General features: G+C 36.6%; 1 protein-coding gene across 1 annotated transcript in view; it reads right to left on the minus strand.

The window, feature by feature from the left end:
• Positions 1-20,433, minus strand: part of LOC141338169 (E3 ubiquitin-protein ligase RNF123-like) — a 201,681-nt gene that overhangs the window by 165,221 nt on the left and 16,027 nt on the right. The window contains exons 14-18 of the mRNA XM_073843723.1: positions 20,339-20,410; positions 19,665-19,785; positions 17,797-17,898; positions 2,604-2,704; positions 681-873 (exon numbers count right to left, since the gene is read on the minus strand). Of these exons, the coding sequence (XP_073699824.1) occupies positions 681-873; positions 2,604-2,704; positions 17,797-17,898; positions 19,665-19,785; positions 20,339-20,410 (589 nt within the window). The remainder of the gene's footprint in view (positions 1-680; positions 874-2,603; positions 2,705-17,796; positions 17,899-19,664; positions 19,786-20,338; positions 20,411-20,433) is intronic.

Raw genomic sequence — 20,433 nt, forward strand, 5'->3', positions numbered from 1 at the left:
CATAAGAGTGATCATGCTAGATTTGGAGCAGCATATCGAATCAAATGATACCAAATTTTCCTATGTCAGCCATTTTGAGCATTTTAAGATTGGTGTCATTAGGATGGAACGGCATGCTGAATCGAACAGTATCTAATTTTTCATGTTTTGTGGTACAATTCTGTTTCAACAAACGTCTTTAGCAGGAGTCTCCAACCCTGCTCCTGGAAAGCTAACATACTGCAAGGTTCAGCTTCAACCCTAATCCAACACACCTGGATCATCTAATCGAGGTGTACAGAGCTACTTAATTACAGACAGGTGTGTTGAAGCAGGGTTGGAACTTAAGTCTGCAAGAAAGTAAGTAAGTTCCTTAGCTCTTCATTTCAGTTCTTGCCCTCTTAATTGCTGCTTTAAATATTGCTTTCATAGGATTTGCATTTTCTAGGATAAGGGGGAACACACTTTCTAACAAATAAATATCTAAATTTTGTTTCAAGGAAAGGTTTCAAGGTTCAAGGTTTTTCAGGTGTTGGGAATCTGCTAAACAAATAAATTTAGCATCCTAAAGAAGTCAACCATTAAATAATATTTAAAATAGTGCAGACAAATTAAACATTCAAAATAAAAAAAAATGATATATAGAAAATTATTGTTCTTGTTGTGTAAAATAAGAGCAAAACTAAGTTTGCTGGACTCACTGTCTTCCTCTGTTCTCTGCTCCACGGCGAGGGTCCGGATTTTGACCTTCTCTGGCGGGGCGAGGGGTCGTCGAGGGGTCATGAGGCTGACGGCTGCAGTGCTCAGGAAGCGGTTGGCTCTGCCCAGCGTCGGGGAACTCAACCAGCTGGGACGGGCCAAAGCGCCACCCATGGCCACAGCACCAGACGGTCTCTGTTGTTCCCAAAGATACAACAGCATTCATCTTCAGCGTCTAATTCACAGCTACATGACATTCAGGATAACGTCCTCAGCACCAAAACTAGATCAACTCCACTAAACAAAGCGCTCTACACCAGACGTCCCCAATGAGATTCGGCTAAAGCCAAAATCAAGGTCACTTGTAATGGAACTAAATGGGGCCACATAATGGAAGTAAATGGGGCCAGTTTTTGGGGAATTAACAACAAATGTGAAGCTTGTAATGTTATAAGTGAACTTAAGAAGAATGACTCTGTTACAATTTGTGTCTTATTTGAGCTAGAAAGTTGTTCTTGTCAGGATTATAGGGTCACTTTAGGCTTTTTAGGCATTATGTCGTCATACCAATACAATAAACAATAAATGTACATTAAATGTGTGTGTGTGTGCCCACATTTTAAGTTCGAATAAATCATAATAATTTTAAATAATCTGAATAATTTATCATTTATTTTAAAATGTATCATTTATTGAATGTTCACCACAAATAAATAAATACATTTTGTATTGCATTAAAACATTTTGTATTTCATTATGACAAATTTATGAGTAATGATGAATTATAATAATTTACATTTAAAATAATTGTATTTGTCATTTATTTGAGAATGTATCATTAATTGAATGTTCACCAATTTGAACAATTTTACAGAATAAATGTATTATGATATATATGTCTATAATAATAAACAACTTAAGTCTATATAATAATAATAATAATAATAATAATAATTGCATTTAAAATAATTTAGAAAAATTCCTCTTTTTTTTACAAATGTTTACTTATTGGATGTTTACTGCTTTAAGCACATTTTACTAAAAACATTTATTTTATATTACATGGAAATTATAGTATTAAGTTATTTTTTAAATTAAATTATATTTCAAATCATAATTAAATTAAATTATATATATATATATATATATATATATATATATATATATATATATATATATATATATATATCATAAAAAACAACTTAATTCTAAATAATATACATGATAATTATATTTATTATATTATAAAATAATTTATATTTTACAATTTTTAATTAATTGGATGTTACTTTTGCACATTTAAGCACATTTTACTAAAAACTGTAATTTATTTTATATTACATGGGAATTATAGTATAATATTCCATCGATATGTATGATGTAATAATGATTTAGATTTACATTTAAAATAATTAAATTTAACTAGATTAAATAATGTGTACAATATTATATGTAAAGTTTATGTCATTTATGTTTAATTTATATATAAATAATTTATTGAATTTTACCATTATCTTTTAAAGTAAGATTTTATAAGATATTACGTACATATACATACATAATAGTATAAAAATTTAATATTTAAAAGTAATAATAGATATGTATGACTAATTCAAATAATTACAAATACAATCATAATATTATGATTACAATCCTATTTTAATATTACATAATTATTAGATATAAAAATAATAAAAGCATTAAAAAGAGAGACAATTAATTTACTTACTTATATATTAATTTACTTACCTATTTAGTTGTAATAATTGTTATTCCACAAATGTTTTGATTGACCTAAACCTGTATTAAACCCAGAATATTAATTTTGCATGCTTTTATAGTCGTCTCTGCTACAAATACATATAAAAATGACTTTAGATGTTCAAATATGCTGTGGAAATGATATTTGACAGTCATTAACATACCTGTGCAGCTCCAGTTTCCTCATCTTCATCCAAATCATCCATGGATGTGGCCTGGATCTCCGCTGGGTCTATAATGATGTTGGCCTTCGCAGCCAGGTCATCTAAAACATAATAAAACAGTCAAACAATCAAGTTTATTATGCAAAACAACAACATAGTAAGTCATTTAGCCACTAGAAAAAAAAAAAATACACCCAAAAGAGGCTTTCGGAAGTGAATGTGGCTCAGATTTGAACACTCCATAAGTCATCTCAGAGGACGACAAGCTTGCAAGTTTTTATGAACACTTCAGTCTATTATTTATTAATGCACATTTGTCTTCTTCTGGACAGCAGAGCAATATAAAAAATCTTGGCTTCAAGTGGTCAGAGGGCTTATAACAACTGCTTTAGGTGAGATATGGGCTTTACTTCACTGCAAAGGTCTACATTTTCAAGGCTACCCAAGGCCGGCTGTCCAACAGAAGCGTAAATGTGAGAAAAAATGGGGCGGTAAAAGCAGGCTGGGAGTAATTCACCCGAAGAACAGAAAGAGAGAGAAAAGGGTAAATCATAGCCTTGAGAGTTTAGTGAGTGGAGGAGAGAGGTATACAGTATTTGCACATCGATTTTTATTGTAAGGTGCAAGTTAAACACTGAAGTGACCATTTGCTTTGACCGCCTAGTGAGTCTACAGAGGATATGTGTGTTTGGGTAGTTTTAAACACAATTTTAAGGGTGCCAAAAAAAAAAAACTGCACCAAAAGGAGTATTTATAAATGTAGGATTTATAAGAGTAAACTAACTCTATTTTAATAACAATATATTTTACCCTATTTTTTTTTATCATTTTAAATATATTCATTAGTTACTTTTCAATAAAACATTAACTGAATGTTTGCCACTTTGAGCACATTAAGTTTTAATTTAATTTATTCATTAATTTAATTCATTAAATTTAAGTTAAAATATTAATTATTTAAAATAATTTTAATATATCATTTATATATGTTTATACAAATTTAAGTGCAATTATTATATTAATTACTTTTAAAATATAATTATTTAATTATTATTGAATGTTCACGACGTTGAGCAGATTTAAAAAATAAAGTGTATTTTTATTTACATTTATTTTATATTGATCTATTAAATGTCTATAATAAAAACATTTAATAATAAATTTAAATATTACTACTACTAATAATAATATTAATATTAATAATAATTATTATTAGTATTATTATTATTATTATATTTTTATTATTATTAAATGTAAAATAATGTATTATTTATTTATCATTTATTGAATGTTCAACACTTTAAGCAGATTTTACTAAATAAAATGTATAATTTTATTTGTATTTATTTATTTAATATCACACATGATAGATATATATATATATATATATATATATATATATATAATGATCTATTATATTTCTATAATAAAAAATAATAATAATAATGTATTATTATTATTATTATTACTACTACTACAACTACATTTGAAATAATTTTTAATTAGTCATTTATTTTATAATTTATAATATATTGAATATTTATTTAATGTCATGATCGGGGCTGTGGGTTTTCCCTCAGCCACCTGAGGTCGCTGTTTGCACTCACTCCTCTGATTCTTCACGTCTGTTTTGTCATTAGCACTGATCACCCACACCTGTTCACAATTACTATCTGGACTATAAGAGATCCCACTACTCACTCCGCATTCATGTCTGCAGTGTCTTTTGTCTGGTTTGTATCTGTGTCTCTGGATCCCTGGCCTTTTGATCTTGTTTCATGCTTTGTTCATTTTGTGTTTCAGTTTATGTTTAGTTTTGTGCCGTGTTGGCCTTTTGCTTTGTTTGTTTATTTGTTTAATTAATAAATATCCTTTCCCTGCACCTGGACCCAGACCCTTCCTTGTTCTCACGTGACAGAATGCAGACATCCACAGTGGGTCCAGCGGGTGAGAGGTCTTTCGAGGCAGCGTCAGCCGCTCGCTTCGAGACCATCTACGCCTGTTTGGCGGCGATGGATGCCCTTAGTGCTGAGGCGGCGCGGACACGCCCCTACTTTATGGCGAGGGCAGAAGCGTTTTTTCGAGGGAGGGCGTCCGCTCTCTCTGTTCCGGACGCGGCGGTGACCGCTCTCTCTGTTCCGGACGCGGCGGTGACCGCGCTCTCTGCTCCAGACGCGGCGGTGACCGCGCTCTCTGCTCCGGACGCGGCGGTGACCGCTCTCTCTGCTCCTGACGCGGCGGTGACCGCTCTCTCTGCTCCTGACGCGGCGGTGACCGCTCTCTCTGCTCCGGACGCGGCGGTGACCGCTCTCTCTGCTCCGGACGCGGCGGTGACCGCGCTCTCTGTTCCGGACGCGGCGGTGACCGCTCTCTCTGTTCCGGACGCGGCGGTGACCGCTCTCTCTGCTCCGGACGCGGCGGTGACCGCGCTCTCTGTTCCGGACGCGGCGGTGACCGCTCTCTCTGTTCCGGACGCGGCGGTGACCGTGCTCTCTGCTCCGGACGCGGCGGTGACCGCTCTCTCTGCTCCTGACGCGGCGGTGACCGCGCTCTCTGCTCCGGACGCGGCGGTGACCGCGCTCTCTCTGCTCCGGACGCGGCGGTGACCGCTCTCTCTGCTCCGGACGCGGCGGTGACCGCTCTCTCTGCTCCGGACGCGGCGGTGACCGCTCTCTCTGCTCCGGACGCGGCGGTGACCGCGCTCTCTGCTCCGGACGCGGCGGTGACCGCTCTCTCTGCTCCTGACGCGGCGGTGACCGCTCTCTCTGCTCCGGACGCGGCGGTGACCGCGCTCTCTGTTCCGGACGCGGCGGTGACCGCTCTCTCTGTTCCGGACGCGGCGGTGACCGCGCTCTCTGCTCCGGACGCGGCGGTGACCGCTCTCTCTGCTCCTGACGCGGCGGTGACCGCTCTCTCTGCTCCTGACGCGGCGGTGACCGCGCTCTCTGTTCCGGACGCGGCGGTGACCGCGCTCTCTGCTCCGGACGCGGCGGTGACCGCGCTCTCTGCTCCGGACGCGGCGGTGACCGCGCTCTCTGCTCCGGACGCGGCGGTGACCGCTCTCTCTGCTCCTGACGCGGCGGTGACCGCTCTCTCTGCTCCGGACGCGGCGGTGACCGCTCTCTCTGCTCCTGACGCGGCGGTGACCGCTCTCTCTGCTCCTGACGCGGCGGTGACCGCTCTCTCTGCTCCTGACGCGGCGGTGACCGCTCTCTCTGATCCGGACGCGGCGGTCACCGCTCTCTCTGATCCGGACGCGGCGGTCACCGCTCTCTCTGTTCCGGACGCGGCGGTGACCGCTCTCTCTGCTCCTGACGCGGCGTTGACCGCTCTCTCTGTTCCGGCTGCGGCGGTGACCGCTCACGTTCCTCTGGCGGCGGCGTCAGCTCACGTTCCTCTGGCGGCGGCGTCAGCTCACGTTCCTCTGGCGGCGAGGCCAGCTCACGTTCCTCTGGCGGCGAGGCCAGCTCACGTTCCTCTGGCGGCGAAGCCAGCTCACGTTCCTCTGGCGGCTAGGCCAGCTCACGTTCCTCTGGCGGCGGGGCCAGCTCACGTTCCTCAGGCGGCGGGGCCAGCTCACGTTCCTCAGGCGGCGGGGCCAGCTCACGTTCCTCAGGCGGCGGGGCCAGCTCACGTTCCTCAGGCGGCGGGGCCAGCTCACGTTCCTCAGGCGGCGGGGCCAGCTCACGTTCCTCAGGCGGCGGGGCCAGCTCACGTTCCTCAGGCGGCGGGGCCAGCTCACGTTCCTCAGGCGGCGGGGCCAGCACACGTTCCTCAGGCGGCGAGGCCAGCTCACGTTCCTCAGGCGGCGAGGCCAGCTCACGTTCCTCTGGCGGCGAGGCCAGCTCACGTTCCTCTGGCGGCGTCCGCTGACGTTCCTCTGGCGGCGAGGCCAGCTCACGTTCCTCAGTCGGCAGCGTCCGCTGATGTTCTGCTGGCGGCGAGGCCAGCTCGCGTTCCTCTGGCGGTGAGGTCCGCTCACGTGACTCCGCTGCATGGGCCTGGCCCGCCATCCCTCCCCCTGATGCACCTTCCACCGTTCCTCCTCCCTCCAGAATTTTGGTTTTGGGAACGTCTGGAAGCCGTTCCCTAGAGAGGGGGTACTGTCATGATCGGGGCTGTGGGTTTTCCCTCAGCCACCTGAGGTCGCTGTTTGCACTCACTCCTCTGATTCTTCACGTCTGTTTTGTCATTAGCACTGATCACCCACACCTGTTCACAATTACTATCTGGACTATAAGAGATCCCACTACTCACTCCGCATTCATGTCTGCAGTGTCTTTTGTCTGGTTTGTATCTGTGTCTCTGGATCCCTGGCCTTTTGATCTTGTTTCATGCTTTGTTCATTTTGTGTTTCAGTTTGTTTAGTTTTGTGCCGTGTTGGCCTTTTGCTTTGTTTGTTTATTTGTTTAATTAATAAATATCCTTTCCCTGCACCTGGACCCAGACCCTTCCTTGTTCTCACGTGACATTTAATGAGTATTTTATACATAAACATAATGATCAATTAAATGTTTATAATAATAATAATAATAATAATAATAATAATAAAACATTTAGTTATTTTTTTATAAAAAAAAAAAAAAACAATTTTATAATAACTTATAATAAATATATATTTTCACAATTTTTAACCCACTGGATTTTTACCACTTTGTGCACATTTTAGTAGAAATAATACTAATACTACTACTACTAATAATAATAATAATAATAATAATAATAATAGTATTATAGTATTTTATATGTATTTATATTGAAATCAAATCAATTTAATTTAGCTTAAATACAAATTATAATTGCATTTAATGTAAAATGCATTTAAAAATGTATTTTATAGCTTAAAAAATATTAATTAATTTTGTATTTAATAATTTACATATATTATGCATTTTTGCATATCAATGTTATTTTAATATAATGTTATGTTAGTAATGCTTTATAACATGTATGATAATTACATTCAAATTAGTACTTTTACATCTTTTTTTCTTTTTTTTTCTTTTTTATTAGAATATGCAAGATGTACATAAATTGGGATCACAAACAGGGAAAACAAACAAACAAAAAACAGACAGGCAAAACAAAACCAATACAGTCAGGAACTGACAGATGCGTGCGTTTGTGTGTGTGCGTGTGTGCATGTAAATGTAACTGGGTGGACATGTCACAGTACATACTTTGGAAAACAAGAGATAGAGGGAAAAAAAGGAAGATATATATATATATATATATATGCAAATAAACATACATACATAAACATGTATAAGTCAGTATATGAAAACAAATAACATAGATATAAATAAAACATAAATATAAAGAAATCAATCAGTGGTAAGGAGTGACTACTAATACTACTACTACAACGTCTACTACTACAACTACTACTTCAACAACCACAACTACTACTACAATCTCTACTACTACGATAACTGCTACTACTACTACTACATCAGCAACTTGAATAATGACAACGGTATAAATACTTGATAATAATGATAATAAGATAACAGAAGGACAAATCAGAACAGTAATAATAGTAATGATAACAAAAGTATAAGTAATAATATTAATGATAGTAATGAAGAGGTGAGGAGAGGTTGGGAAATCAGGATGAGGAAAAAGAAGAGGAAAAAGAAGAAGAAGAAGAAGAAGAAGAAGAAGAAGAAGAAGAAGAAGAAGAAGAAGAAATGGAAAAAGGAACAAACAGTAGAAAAAGAAGTAGAAGAGGAGGACTTTTACATCTTTATACATATAATGTCCTTTGCATAGGCCAAACTGAGCCACAGCAAATAACAGGATTATGCAATTATCGAGATCACTAAACAATCTGATAAGTAAATCTAATAATTTATTGTACGACATCTTAAACGAAATCATAATTTAGGACCAAGCAGATGATGAATCTGACAAGGTGGACGACCCAAGAGATATGGTTTCATTAATCTGGTGTCAGGCTGATATAGCGTCTTCATTACACCTGTGGGACTGACCTCTGGCCGTCTGTCAGCTGACGTTGATAAATCCCAGACTCCGTAAACATCAAAAGTGTCGCGTCTATAAATCTGACAGATATTGCACCGGCAAAAACTGAGAACAGAAAGTACACTTGCCAGTCACAGACGACATAAATAAGAGTCACTTGAGCAGTTAGTCACCATTCTCCGTAAGCAACCCCGCAAGTGTGCCAAAATCAGCCGGTGAAGGAAATAAACTGGCTCGGGTCCGAGTACGACAGCCACTTGCATGCTACGGGTAAAAATATCAGGATTTGCCACGTAATGACCTTGATGAAGCCATTAGATGAAGTCAGAGAAAGAGCACCACGGTTTTACCTCAGATTGATGCTGGTTAGTGAAGACTAGGGTTAAAAGATGAAAGAGCTTTAGTGTAGTTCAATACAAATCTGCTGGAGAAATGTCAAAATGGCTAATGGGATTTTTTTATTTTTTATTATTGTTCATCATTATAAAACTGACAGAGATTACTTTTAAACTTGACCTAAATCAATACTAGGCAATCAATAAGCGCAATCATTACACAGCCGAGACATGATGATATTGATGGAAGTAAATGTCGAAGGTAAAGTAAAGGTGCTCTGGGTTGTTGCTACTTTTGGTCCACTTACAAGTAACTATAATAGTCTTTTAGTGTTTACACAACACCGTTTCAACTCAAAACGGAAAATGTTTTATGCGCTTTGGCCGTGCATTTACATGACAACAGCATTTTGGGGGTATGAATACTTTTGAAAACATTGCCGTTGTAGTACGGAGACCGGGAAGTCACCTTTAGGAGAAAAAATAAATCAATACATGGCGACGGTTTTGCAATTTGTCCCCACCTTTATTAAATGCACCTTTATTTTTATTCAAAAACTGAAAGTACGGTTTACAAAATCTGAGCACACGGATTGGAAATTCGTAGATAGAGTTTGTTAATCCATGGGCACGATTTGTTAAACCAAGAGAACAGTTTAAGAATTTGTGAGTACGGTTTAGAAACTGAGGGGACGAATTGCAAAACCGTAGCCATGGATTGATTTTTATTTATTTTTTTCTCCTAGGGGTGACTTCCCAGGCTCCGTATTACGGTCTCTGTGTAAACTACAAAAAAACACTAATTTGTGAAAATGGTGGCGTTGTGCATATGTGTATGACGTGTTCAGTCAATACGTTTGTGCGCGGATGCGTAGTGTTTCTTTACAGAGTAACATCGCCATCTACTGGCCTGGCATGAATACAGCATTTTTTGTCATTTCCGTGGATCCGTGTGAACATTTTTGACAGCTATGTGTGAACATTTTTAAAAGCATAAATAAACTTTTCTGTTTTTAGTATATTTTTGTGAACTAGGTCTTGGTTTCGACACCATTTTTTACAATTCAATTCAACTGAAATTTTGCAATTCGATATCAATTTTGCATATATATCAGGTACAGTATGTGGCAAATTTTCTCAACATGAGAGTCAGCTGGTACTATATTAGTATATTATTAGTTACTATTAGCATTGAATGTTAAAATTAACTGATTTGTATACAAAACACTTAAATTAAACTTAATTAAGTTTTTATAATAATGAAGTTAGAATACTAACTTCACAATTACATAATCATATTTCTACTCTCCAATTCATTTTGGCTGTTCATTTACAGGACAACAGCATTTTTGGGGGCATGAATACATTTGAAATGTGTTTCAAAGTGCAAGTATTTGAAAACGATACTGTTATTGTGTCTTTGTAAACTACAAAACGCAAATTTGCGAAAATGGCGGTATCATCACATGCATCACATGTTCAGGCGATAAGTTTTTGTGCAGATGTGTAGTGTTTCTTTACAGAGTAACGTCGCCATCTACTGGCCTGGCAAGAATAATATAGCATTTTAGTCATTTTTACGGATCTTGATTCACAAGCTTGCAAATCGATTCTGATTTGATTAAATTTGATATAGATTATTTTTCTGAAACAGTATATGGCAAATTTTCTCAACTAATGCTGCAAAATATACATTGGAATCAGTCGGTACTACATTGCTAGAATATTAAAGGTTAAAATGAACTGATTTGTATATAAATGCTTAAATGACACTCAATGAAGTTTTTATATTAATAAAGTTACAGTTGCATAATTTGTCCTCCAATTTGTTTTTTAATGGTGGCTGTTAGGAATGTGACGATTAATCGATTCAATTTTCCAAATGCATCGTGATTGTCTCTGAAATCACAAGACTATCGCCAAGCAGTTTGGTGAGAAGGTGACAACAGTTGGTGCGATTATTCGTAAATCGAAGAAACACAAAATAACTGTCAAACTCTATTGGTCTGGGGCTCCATGCAAGATCTCACCTCGTGGAGTTTCAATGATCATGAGAACGGTGAGGAATCAGCCCAGAAATACATGATGATCAATGATCTCAAGGCAGCTGGGACTGTAGTCACCAAGAAAACAATTGGTAACATACTATGCCGTGAAGGACTGAAATCCTGCAGTGACTGCAAGGTCCCCCTGCTCAAGAACAGGCCTGTATGAAGTTTGCCAATGAACATCTGAATGATTCGGAGGAGAACTGGGTGAAAGTGTTGTGGTCAGATGAAACCAAAATCCAGCTCTTTGGCATCAAGTCACCTCACCATGTTTGGAGGAGGTGGAATGCTGCCTATGACACCAAGAACACCATCCCCACCATCAAACATAGAGGTTGAAACGTTATGCTTTGGGGGTGTTTTTCTGCTACAGGGACAGGACAACTGTCCCCAACCATCAGTGTTGGGCACGTACCTTTAAAAAAGTAATTAGTTATAGTTACTAGTTACTTCTCACAAATAGTAACTGAGTTAGTAACTGAGTTACATCGTTATAAAAGTAACTAATTACCAGGCAAAGTAACTATTGCGTTACTTTAAAAAAAAAATCTAATTTAATATAGCTATACAATAAATATAAAACATTGTACACTAATCTACACTATTTTAATGTTGTTGTGGCACAACGTGAGAGACAACTATCAAATTAAACATATTATTATAAATATTATCATTACTATAGTGGAACAATAAAGCACAATAGATGGTTTAGAACTTTAAATATTTATTGCACAGATCACAACTCGTCAACAAATAAGACTAAAAATAAATTATGCTTCTGAAGAAATGTACCAAAAACAAACAAATAATAATTATTATTAAATTAATTTTGTGTCGGCATGTGACGATGTGAGGTGCTTTAGTAGATTTGAATTACTTGTCACCGACGCAGAGAGACTGTTTTTTCCTGGGCAAAAGTTGCATGTTGCAAAAACATTTTTGCTTTTCACCTCAGCAAGTGCTTATACTTCCAGTTTGCAAAAACTACCTTTGAACTTGTTGGACTCGCCATCGTTATGAGTCCTGGATGTTGTGTGCGACTGACCGTGAGCATGCTTCAGTGTGCGTGTGCTTCACCCGCACTACTCTGCCTCTGATTGAGTAAATTTCCATTGTTTGCCAATCTAAGCGTTCTCAGTTACACCACGTTTACAGACACACCAATCATCATCACTGGTTATGTGTCCCGCCCGAACACACACAAACACACACACCTCAGAGAAAGAGAGGTCCAGTGTTCTCAGTTATAGTAACGCGCATTTTAAAGTCAGTAACGGTAACGGCGTTGTAACGGGGGAAACAGTAATTCGTCTGATTACTCGTTACTGAAAAATGTATCGCCGTTAGTAACGCCGTTTATTTATAGCGCCGTTATTCCCATCACTGCCAACCATCCTTTTAAAAGTAATAAGGCATACATAATGAAAGATTACTTAAATAAATACTGTGCTGAATAAGATGAAGAGCAGATGGTGGATTTGGATGCTTCATATTGAGTGGAAACAAACACTGTTCGGTTTGGTGGCAAAAATCAACAATCTGAAAAAAAGGAAAATTATGTAATACGTCAAGGAGGAAAAGCCCTCAGCAGCTGCTAAATGCAAATCAATATTGTCAAGATACAGTGCAGATGACAAGGCTCAATTTGTGTACAGAAATTAATCAAGATACGATGATCAAAACTAAACAACAACAAAAAGAGAGAGTGTGTCCCATTCTTCGCTCATCCTTTCAGGCTTGTTTTACTCTCGGATGGCTTTGATTGTTTCCTCAAAGCCCCAAAAGATTTTAATCAGGCACCAGAGGGAGAAGACGACGTTCCTGCAGAATCAGCGGGGAAACCATGCAGGAACAGGAACAATGTAATTACCAGCTTTTAATCAAACGAGGCCAGAGAACGGGAACGCCAGAGGAAGATGTGTGTTTAAGCAGAGAAAAGAAATGAAGAGACGGAATTCAAACTTTGGCACAGAAGAGTTGTGACACATGACAAGACGTGCCTCACATCTCCCTGTTATTGGAAACAAGCATATACACACTATTGTCAAAGACGCCTTTTATTTGAATCACAATGGGTGAATACTAGGCTGATTCATAATTTACGTACCATCCGTTCTGTATAGTACACCACATTACCAGTGACTCAAAACATAATACGCTGAAAACAATACGTCTAAGATCAGACAGCAGATTTCTTTTACTATTTTGACATTTTATTGATTACTATTATATGGGGAAACTAGACTATGAAATGATTCAAATATGACTCAGACTCATATTGTGTTTTCATGGTGTACAACCAGCAAAGCCACTTCAAGTTTCTCATGTTCTCATGTTTTTTTAAGCAAAAAGTTTGTTTGAAAGTCCCGACCTGCACTGCACAGCAACACTGACTCAACCAATGGCGTAAGTTTAGGCCGACCAATGGCAAACAGGGGAGTCTTCAGGAAACTTGTCTGACATTGAACATTTTTTTTCTGTTGAGTAATGCCAGTCATGCATAAATGACTCATTTTAGCTTTTTTAAGAAAGCAATAGCTATTTGTAGGGGGAAATAAACCAAAAAAGTAGTGTAGCATGAAATATCACCACAATATGCCACTGAATTGTCATATTGTACTGCAGATACAGATTTACATCTGTACAAACTGTGTCAATAAATCGAATAAAGCCTGACTCATTTTTTGTGAATTGCTTTGTACAGATGGTTCATTCAAATAAACGGATAGTTTACCTAAAAATGAAAATTACCCCATAATTTGCTCACCCTCAAGCCATCCTACACTCTTAAAAATAAAGACGCTTTAAAACGTTCTTCAAGCGATGCCATAGAAGAACCATTTTTGGTTCAACAAAGAACCGTTCAGTCAAAGGCTCTTTAAAGAACCATTTTTTCTTACTTTTTATAATCTGAAGAACCTTCTTTCGCCGCAAAGAACTTTTTGTGAAACAGAAAGATTCTTCAGATGTTTAAGGTTCTTTATGGAACCATTTAAACAAAAAAGGTTCTTCTATGGAACACTCAAAAATAAAGGTGCTTCACGATGCCACATTTGTTTCACAAAAGGTTCTTTGTGGTGCAAAAAGGTTCTTCAGATTATAAAAAGGTAAGAAAGAGATGGTTCTTTAAAGAACCTTTGACTGAATGGTTCTTTGTGGAACCAAAAACAATTCTTCTGTGGCATCGCTGTGAAGAACCTTTAAAAGCACTATTATTTTAAGAGTGCATCGTGAAGCACCTTTATTTTTAAGAGTGTAGGTCTATATGACTTTCTTCTTTCAGACCAGTGTTAATTTTTATAGCCATTTTTGACTTAGTCTTAGTCTTTATCCTGAGACGAAAATGCGTAATAGTCTTAGTCACATTTTAGTCTTTCATAGTTCTATTTGACGAAAAGTCATTGCTTTTTTGTCAACTTTAGGCATTAATTTTAGTCAAACTGCAGTTACCAACATTTATTTTGGTGGCCATTTAATAGTCTTCAAACTAAAATAGTCAATAATTCTTCTCTCTTTAGACCACATCAATTAAGCTTATGAGAAATTTGAATCAAGGAATCCAAAACTGGAATAAATGATGACAATTTTCATTTGAATACAACCAGCAAAGCCACTTCAAGTTTCTCATGTTCTCATGTTTAGTAAGCAAAAAGTTTTGAAGCTGTTTGTTTGAAAACCCAGACCCGCTCTGCACAGCAACAACCAATGACTCAACCAATAGCGTAAGTTTAGGCCGACCAATGGCAAACAGGGGAGTCTTTGGGAAACTGACATTGACTTTTTTTTTTTCTGTTGAGTAATGCCAGTCATGCATAAATGACTAATATCACCTTTTTTAAAGAAAGCAATAGATATTTTTAGGGAGAAATAAATCCAAAATGTAGTGTAGCATGAAAGTTCACTACGTTACTGATTTTTGTCATTGTATTGCAGATACAGATTTACATCTGTACGAACTGCATAAATAAATAGAAAAAAGCCTGACTCATTTTTTGTGAATTACTTTGTACAGATGGTTCATTCAAATAAAGGGGTTATTCACCTAAAAATGAAAATTACCCCATGATTTGCTCACCCTCAAGCCATCCTACACTCTTAAAAATAAAGGTGCTTTAAAAGGTTCTTCAAATAGAAGAACCATTTTTGGTTCCACAAAGAACCATTCAGTCAAAGGTTCTTTAAAAGAACCATTTTCTTTCTTACCTTTTTATAATCTGAAGAACCTTCTTTTACCACAAAGAAGTTTTTGTGAAACAGAACGGTTCTTCAGATGTTTAAAGGTTCTTTATGGAACCATTAAGACAAAAAAGGTTCTTCTAAGGCACACTCTTAATAGTAAAGGTGCTTCACGATGCCATAGAAAAACATTTTTTGTCTAAATGGTTCCATAAAGAACCTTCAAAATATCTAAAAATTCTTGAATCAAGAAAGATTTTCAAGGCGAGTAAAAATTGTCTTGTTTTCAGAAAAAAACAAGTTGTCATCTTGAAGTCCAATAAAGTTCATCCATCCATCATAAAAAGTGCTCCACACAGCTCCAGTGGATTATAAAGCTTCTGCGTTTATAAAGTTTGAAATATGGATATTTTTCTTACACAAACAGATCAATTAGTTTCAGAAGGCCTTTATTAAGCCTCTGTAGCCGTGTGGGACACTTTTTATGATGGATGGATGTACTTTATTTGACTTCAAAATCTCAACACCCATTTACTACCATTAAAAAGCTTGAAAGAGCCAGGACGTTTTTTTTTATATAACTCCAAAAGTATTCGTCTGAAAAAAGAAAGTCACATACATCTAGGATGACTTGAGGGAGAGGAAACCATGGGGAAATTTTCATTTTTGAGTGAACTCTTTAAACGTCAAAATACAAATAAAGATATTTTTAATGAAGCCTTACAGGTTTCTATGCCTCCACTGAAACCAAAATGGAAAAGATCCAAAAAGGTCATAAAGGCGTCATAAAGCACATCCATATGAATCGATTGGTTTAATCCACTATCGATTTCTGATGGAGGCACAGAAACCTCTCAGGTTTTATTAAAAATATCTAAATTTGTTTCAAAGATTAACCAAGTCTCATAGGACATGGTAAAATAAAATCTAATTCATTCCTATTTTATTTTAAAATAGTGCTAGACAACGATTATTAACATCCAAAATAAACCTTTTTGTTTATATCATATACATGCACTGTAAAAAACAATTTGTTGAATCAACCTAAAATAATGTTACCTAGCTGCCTTATAATTTTAAGTTAACTCAAAAATGTTTAGTCAACTTAAAATGCTAAGTTGTACTAAGTGACTACTTATTATATTTGACTACTACTGATATTTGAGTTGATTCAACTTAAAATTTTAAGACAGCCAGGTAACTTAACCATCTTTTAAGTTTAACAAACCAGTTTTTTGTTAAGTCAACTCAAATATCTAAGTTGTCTCTTAGTACAACTTAACATTTCAAGTTGACTAAACTTATTTAAGCTGACTGAACTTAAAATGTTAAGGCAGCAGTATATGTTATTTTAAGTTTACTCAACAAATTGTGTTTTTTAACAGTGTATGTGTACTGTGTATATTTTTTATGAAAATATAAAGGCACACATACAGTCTATATTTTGAAAATATTTACATTTATTTTCAAATAATTTAGATCATATTTAAATGTTAAATAAATAAACATAACATATTTTTCTTAAACATGTGCATACTTAACAAATGTACATTTAACAAATTAACAAATGTCTATTTTTTTGGATGCGATTAATCACAAATAATCATTGCCCAGCATTATTTTTAAAGGTTAATTTAAATCTTACTGAATTTTAAATTTAAGTGCTGCTGTTTATCACTATTTTTAACAATTCTACACTATATTTAATGTTAATTGTGCAGTTCAAGTTTCATACTGACACCTAAATTGAGATCTTCGTGTTTTTTGGTCAACATTCAAGTTTAAACTTCACCACAGAAAATGCACCCAATCCAGGCAAACAAAATCATCTAGCGCAAACCACAAAAAGCACACAATATCATTACATAAAAGGCAGAACTTCTTCTTCCACAACTACTTCCTTCATCTTCCTTCCTTCTCTCTCACTCTTAGCGTGTTCCCTGCTGTTTGTCAATATTTTTGCGGCATGTGCCGCTGCCTTGAGGGAAATCAATATCCATCTGCATCCCGGTCTTTCTAAACGCCGCCAGCATCCATCTTATCCCATCATTTCAGAAATTTTAATGACGCCACAAATCAAAGTAACGACCACCAGCGTTTTCGAAGTTAATAATGAAGTCGGAAACTGAAAAGGAATAGAAAAGGAAAAGAAAACACCCTGCAGGATGTGTACAATGCGTTCTGTTTCAATTTAAAACTAATTTGGGAGGTTGATCGATCTAAAACATTCGTCTGGCAGCTTTTATAGAGATCAATAGTGAAATTTCAAGCGTTGACAAAGAAAACGAACATAACAGGCACAACAATGTGAGACTGCACGCCACAGTTTATGTCTAGAAAGATTAAAAAAAACTGCAGACAACAAATATTTAACAATTGTGAGCATTAAAGTGAGGCTCACAAAACAAACAAAGCAAACAAGGAAAACAGAAGTACTTTTGATGTTGCCAAATCTGACACAGGAATGCTTTATTTGTTGTCTTCAGAGGTTTTAACCGACTGGATTGTATCTGCTGTCAATGTGAGTGACATACAAAACAAATTGACCTTCTGCTCCCTCTGGTGGTGTGTGGTGCTGCTGCACACTGGGTAATTATTTGACCACCCTCTGAAACACACTTTACATGTTGTTGTTTTTTTTTTACTAACCTTTAAGCGTTTTCTTCAGATGCGAAAGGAGTCCTCCTAAACGCTGAAGGTCAAAGTAATCCACCTTCCCGTTGTAGAAGAGCTGAGGGGGCACATATGCGTCTGACAGGAACAGAAGTAGGTCAATGACATGACATTCAATTATAATTTCAGGGCCTGAACTTTTTGTTGGTTGCCAAGGCAATATTTCTCATTTTCATTTACTTTTTTAGGTTTTTCCATTTAATATTTGTATTTTATTACAGATTCACTTTAATTTAAAAATATTCTTAGTATTTGATTTAAAAAAAAAATTTAAAATGTGTTTTATTTCATGAACCCTTTTTATACTTTGTCCTTACAAAATATAATGAAGAAGATTTTATTTTTATGTTTTAATTTTAATTATATATATATATATATATATATATATATATATATATATATATATATATTAGAAATGAAAATAAAAAAATAAAAGCTAATTCAATATTTTTTAGGTTTAATTCATTTATTTCAGTATTTCAGTTGCTGCAACTTAAACTTATTTAAATTTTAGTGCTTCAACTTATTTAGTTAATTTGCCAAAGCAAGATTTTCAATTTTCTTTTTCAAATAATATTTATTTATATTTTGTATTAGCTTTATTTTAATTACCAAAAACATTTTGAATAGGTAATGCTTTATTTAACAGTACTTGCCTTGCCAAAAACCTAATTAAAATACATTGAAAATGCAATTCATACATTCAAAAAACATAAATGCACTTCTGTAATGAGTTTTTTTTTTTTTTTTTTTTTTTTTGGTGACAGTTGTTCATGAGTCCCTTGTTTGTCCTGAACAGTTAAACTGTCTGCTGTTCTTCAGAAAAATCCTTCAGGTCCCACAAATTATTTAGTTTTTCAGCATTTTTGTGTCTTTGAACCCTTTCCAACAATGGCTTTTTCATCTTAAGACCCATCTTTTCACACTCAGGACGACTGAGGGACTCATTATGCAACTATTACAGAAGGATCAAACGCTCAGGAAAAAACATGCATTAAGAGCTGGGGGTGAAAACTTTTGAAAAGAACGAAGATGTGTACATTTTTCTTATTTTGCCTACATATGTTCTTTTTCTTTCATTTAGTACTGCCCTTCAGAAGCTATAGAGGATACTTACATGTTTCCCAGAAGACAAATTAAGTTTAATTCACCCTGATCTTCAAATTGCTCTTAATGCATTGTGTTTCCTTCTGGAGCATCAGTGAGCGTTTGAACCTTCTGTAATAGTTGCATATGAGTCCCTCAGTTATCCTTAGTGTGAAAGGATGGATCTCAAAATCATATAGTCATTGTTGGAAAGGGTTCAAATACACAAGAATGCTGAAAAAGTGTGTGGGACCTGAAAGATTGTTCTGAAGAAAAGCAGACATTTTAACTGAAAAACAAGGGACTCATCTATCACTAAACAAAAAAACACATCTGTGGATCATTTAGGTAGCAACACAGTATTAAGAATCAAGTGTATTTTAAACTTTGTATTTTAAATTATTTTCTCTTGTGGACTAAATGTACACATCTTTTATGTGAGATATCTTATTTAGGTCTGTACTAAATAAAAAAATAACATGCATTTTGTATGATCCCTCTTATTTTGGTGAAACAATTTACATTTTTGCAGATTCTGTGAGGTGTGTGTAAACTTTTTGACTTTAGCTCAAACTAAACTTAACAACTACCTCACTTTATAAGCAGTTATTTGAAGTGTATTGAGGCAAAAGTCATAGTTAATAGTTAGTTAATAGTGAGAACTGGACCTTAAATAAAGTGGGACTGATTTTAGTGTTAGTTAAGTGTAATAACCCTGAAAAGAACCGAATTAAAGGAATGAAATGTGTGTTGTGTACCTTCACTGTTAATGGATCCTGGGCTTTTTCTCTTGCCTTCATCCCAGTAGCTCCTGATGGCCGTGATGAGCCGGTGTAAGAAACACACCATGTATTCAGGAGGACACAACACTGTGGGGTTCTGAACACACAAATAACAACATCAGCATCAAATGAAGCATAAGACAAACATCAAACCCTCAAATAAAAAGCCTGATCACTGCAAATTAACAGAAATTATCGGCATCTTATCGACAACAATCACGTTACAGAAAATGGCCGTATTCATTTACTTCTTTGAAGTTTAAGTAGGGTTCATCAAATTCAGTGCCTAGCTTTACTAGTCTTTATTTTTGCATCCTTTACTCCAGCACAGTTTGCCAATTTATATGGTTCTGAAACTAATACAAAAAAACAAAGCAGATTTCCAGTCATCAAAACACATTAAGTAATCGAATTTCCTGTAAAACTGCAAGAACTTCTGTTTTGAGAGCTTTTTAAATCTTACCAAATGCTATGCTTTTACTTCTGCATTCACAAAAAAAAAAAGACTGATCTATTTATCACATGGAAAGAAATATTCAATCCAGCTAAAGAATATCTAGTTGCTATTTAGATATGGAATGCATGGTAATTAAAGGTATGAATGAGGAGCTGTATAAAACTGCTCAACATGTCCATGTCCAGTGTCCTACCCCTCTATTGCTGGCGTTCTCTTGAAGGAACTTGCGAAATTTGTTCAGGAAAATGTATCGAGATGCTTCGCCCTGTGAAAAGAGAAAGGCAGGTT

Source organism: Garra rufa, chromosome 7 (assembly GCF_049309525.1).
Source record: "Garra rufa chromosome 7, GarRuf1.0, whole genome shotgun sequence".
Lineage (NCBI taxonomy): Eukaryota > Metazoa > Chordata > Actinopteri > Cypriniformes > Cyprinidae > Garra > Garra rufa.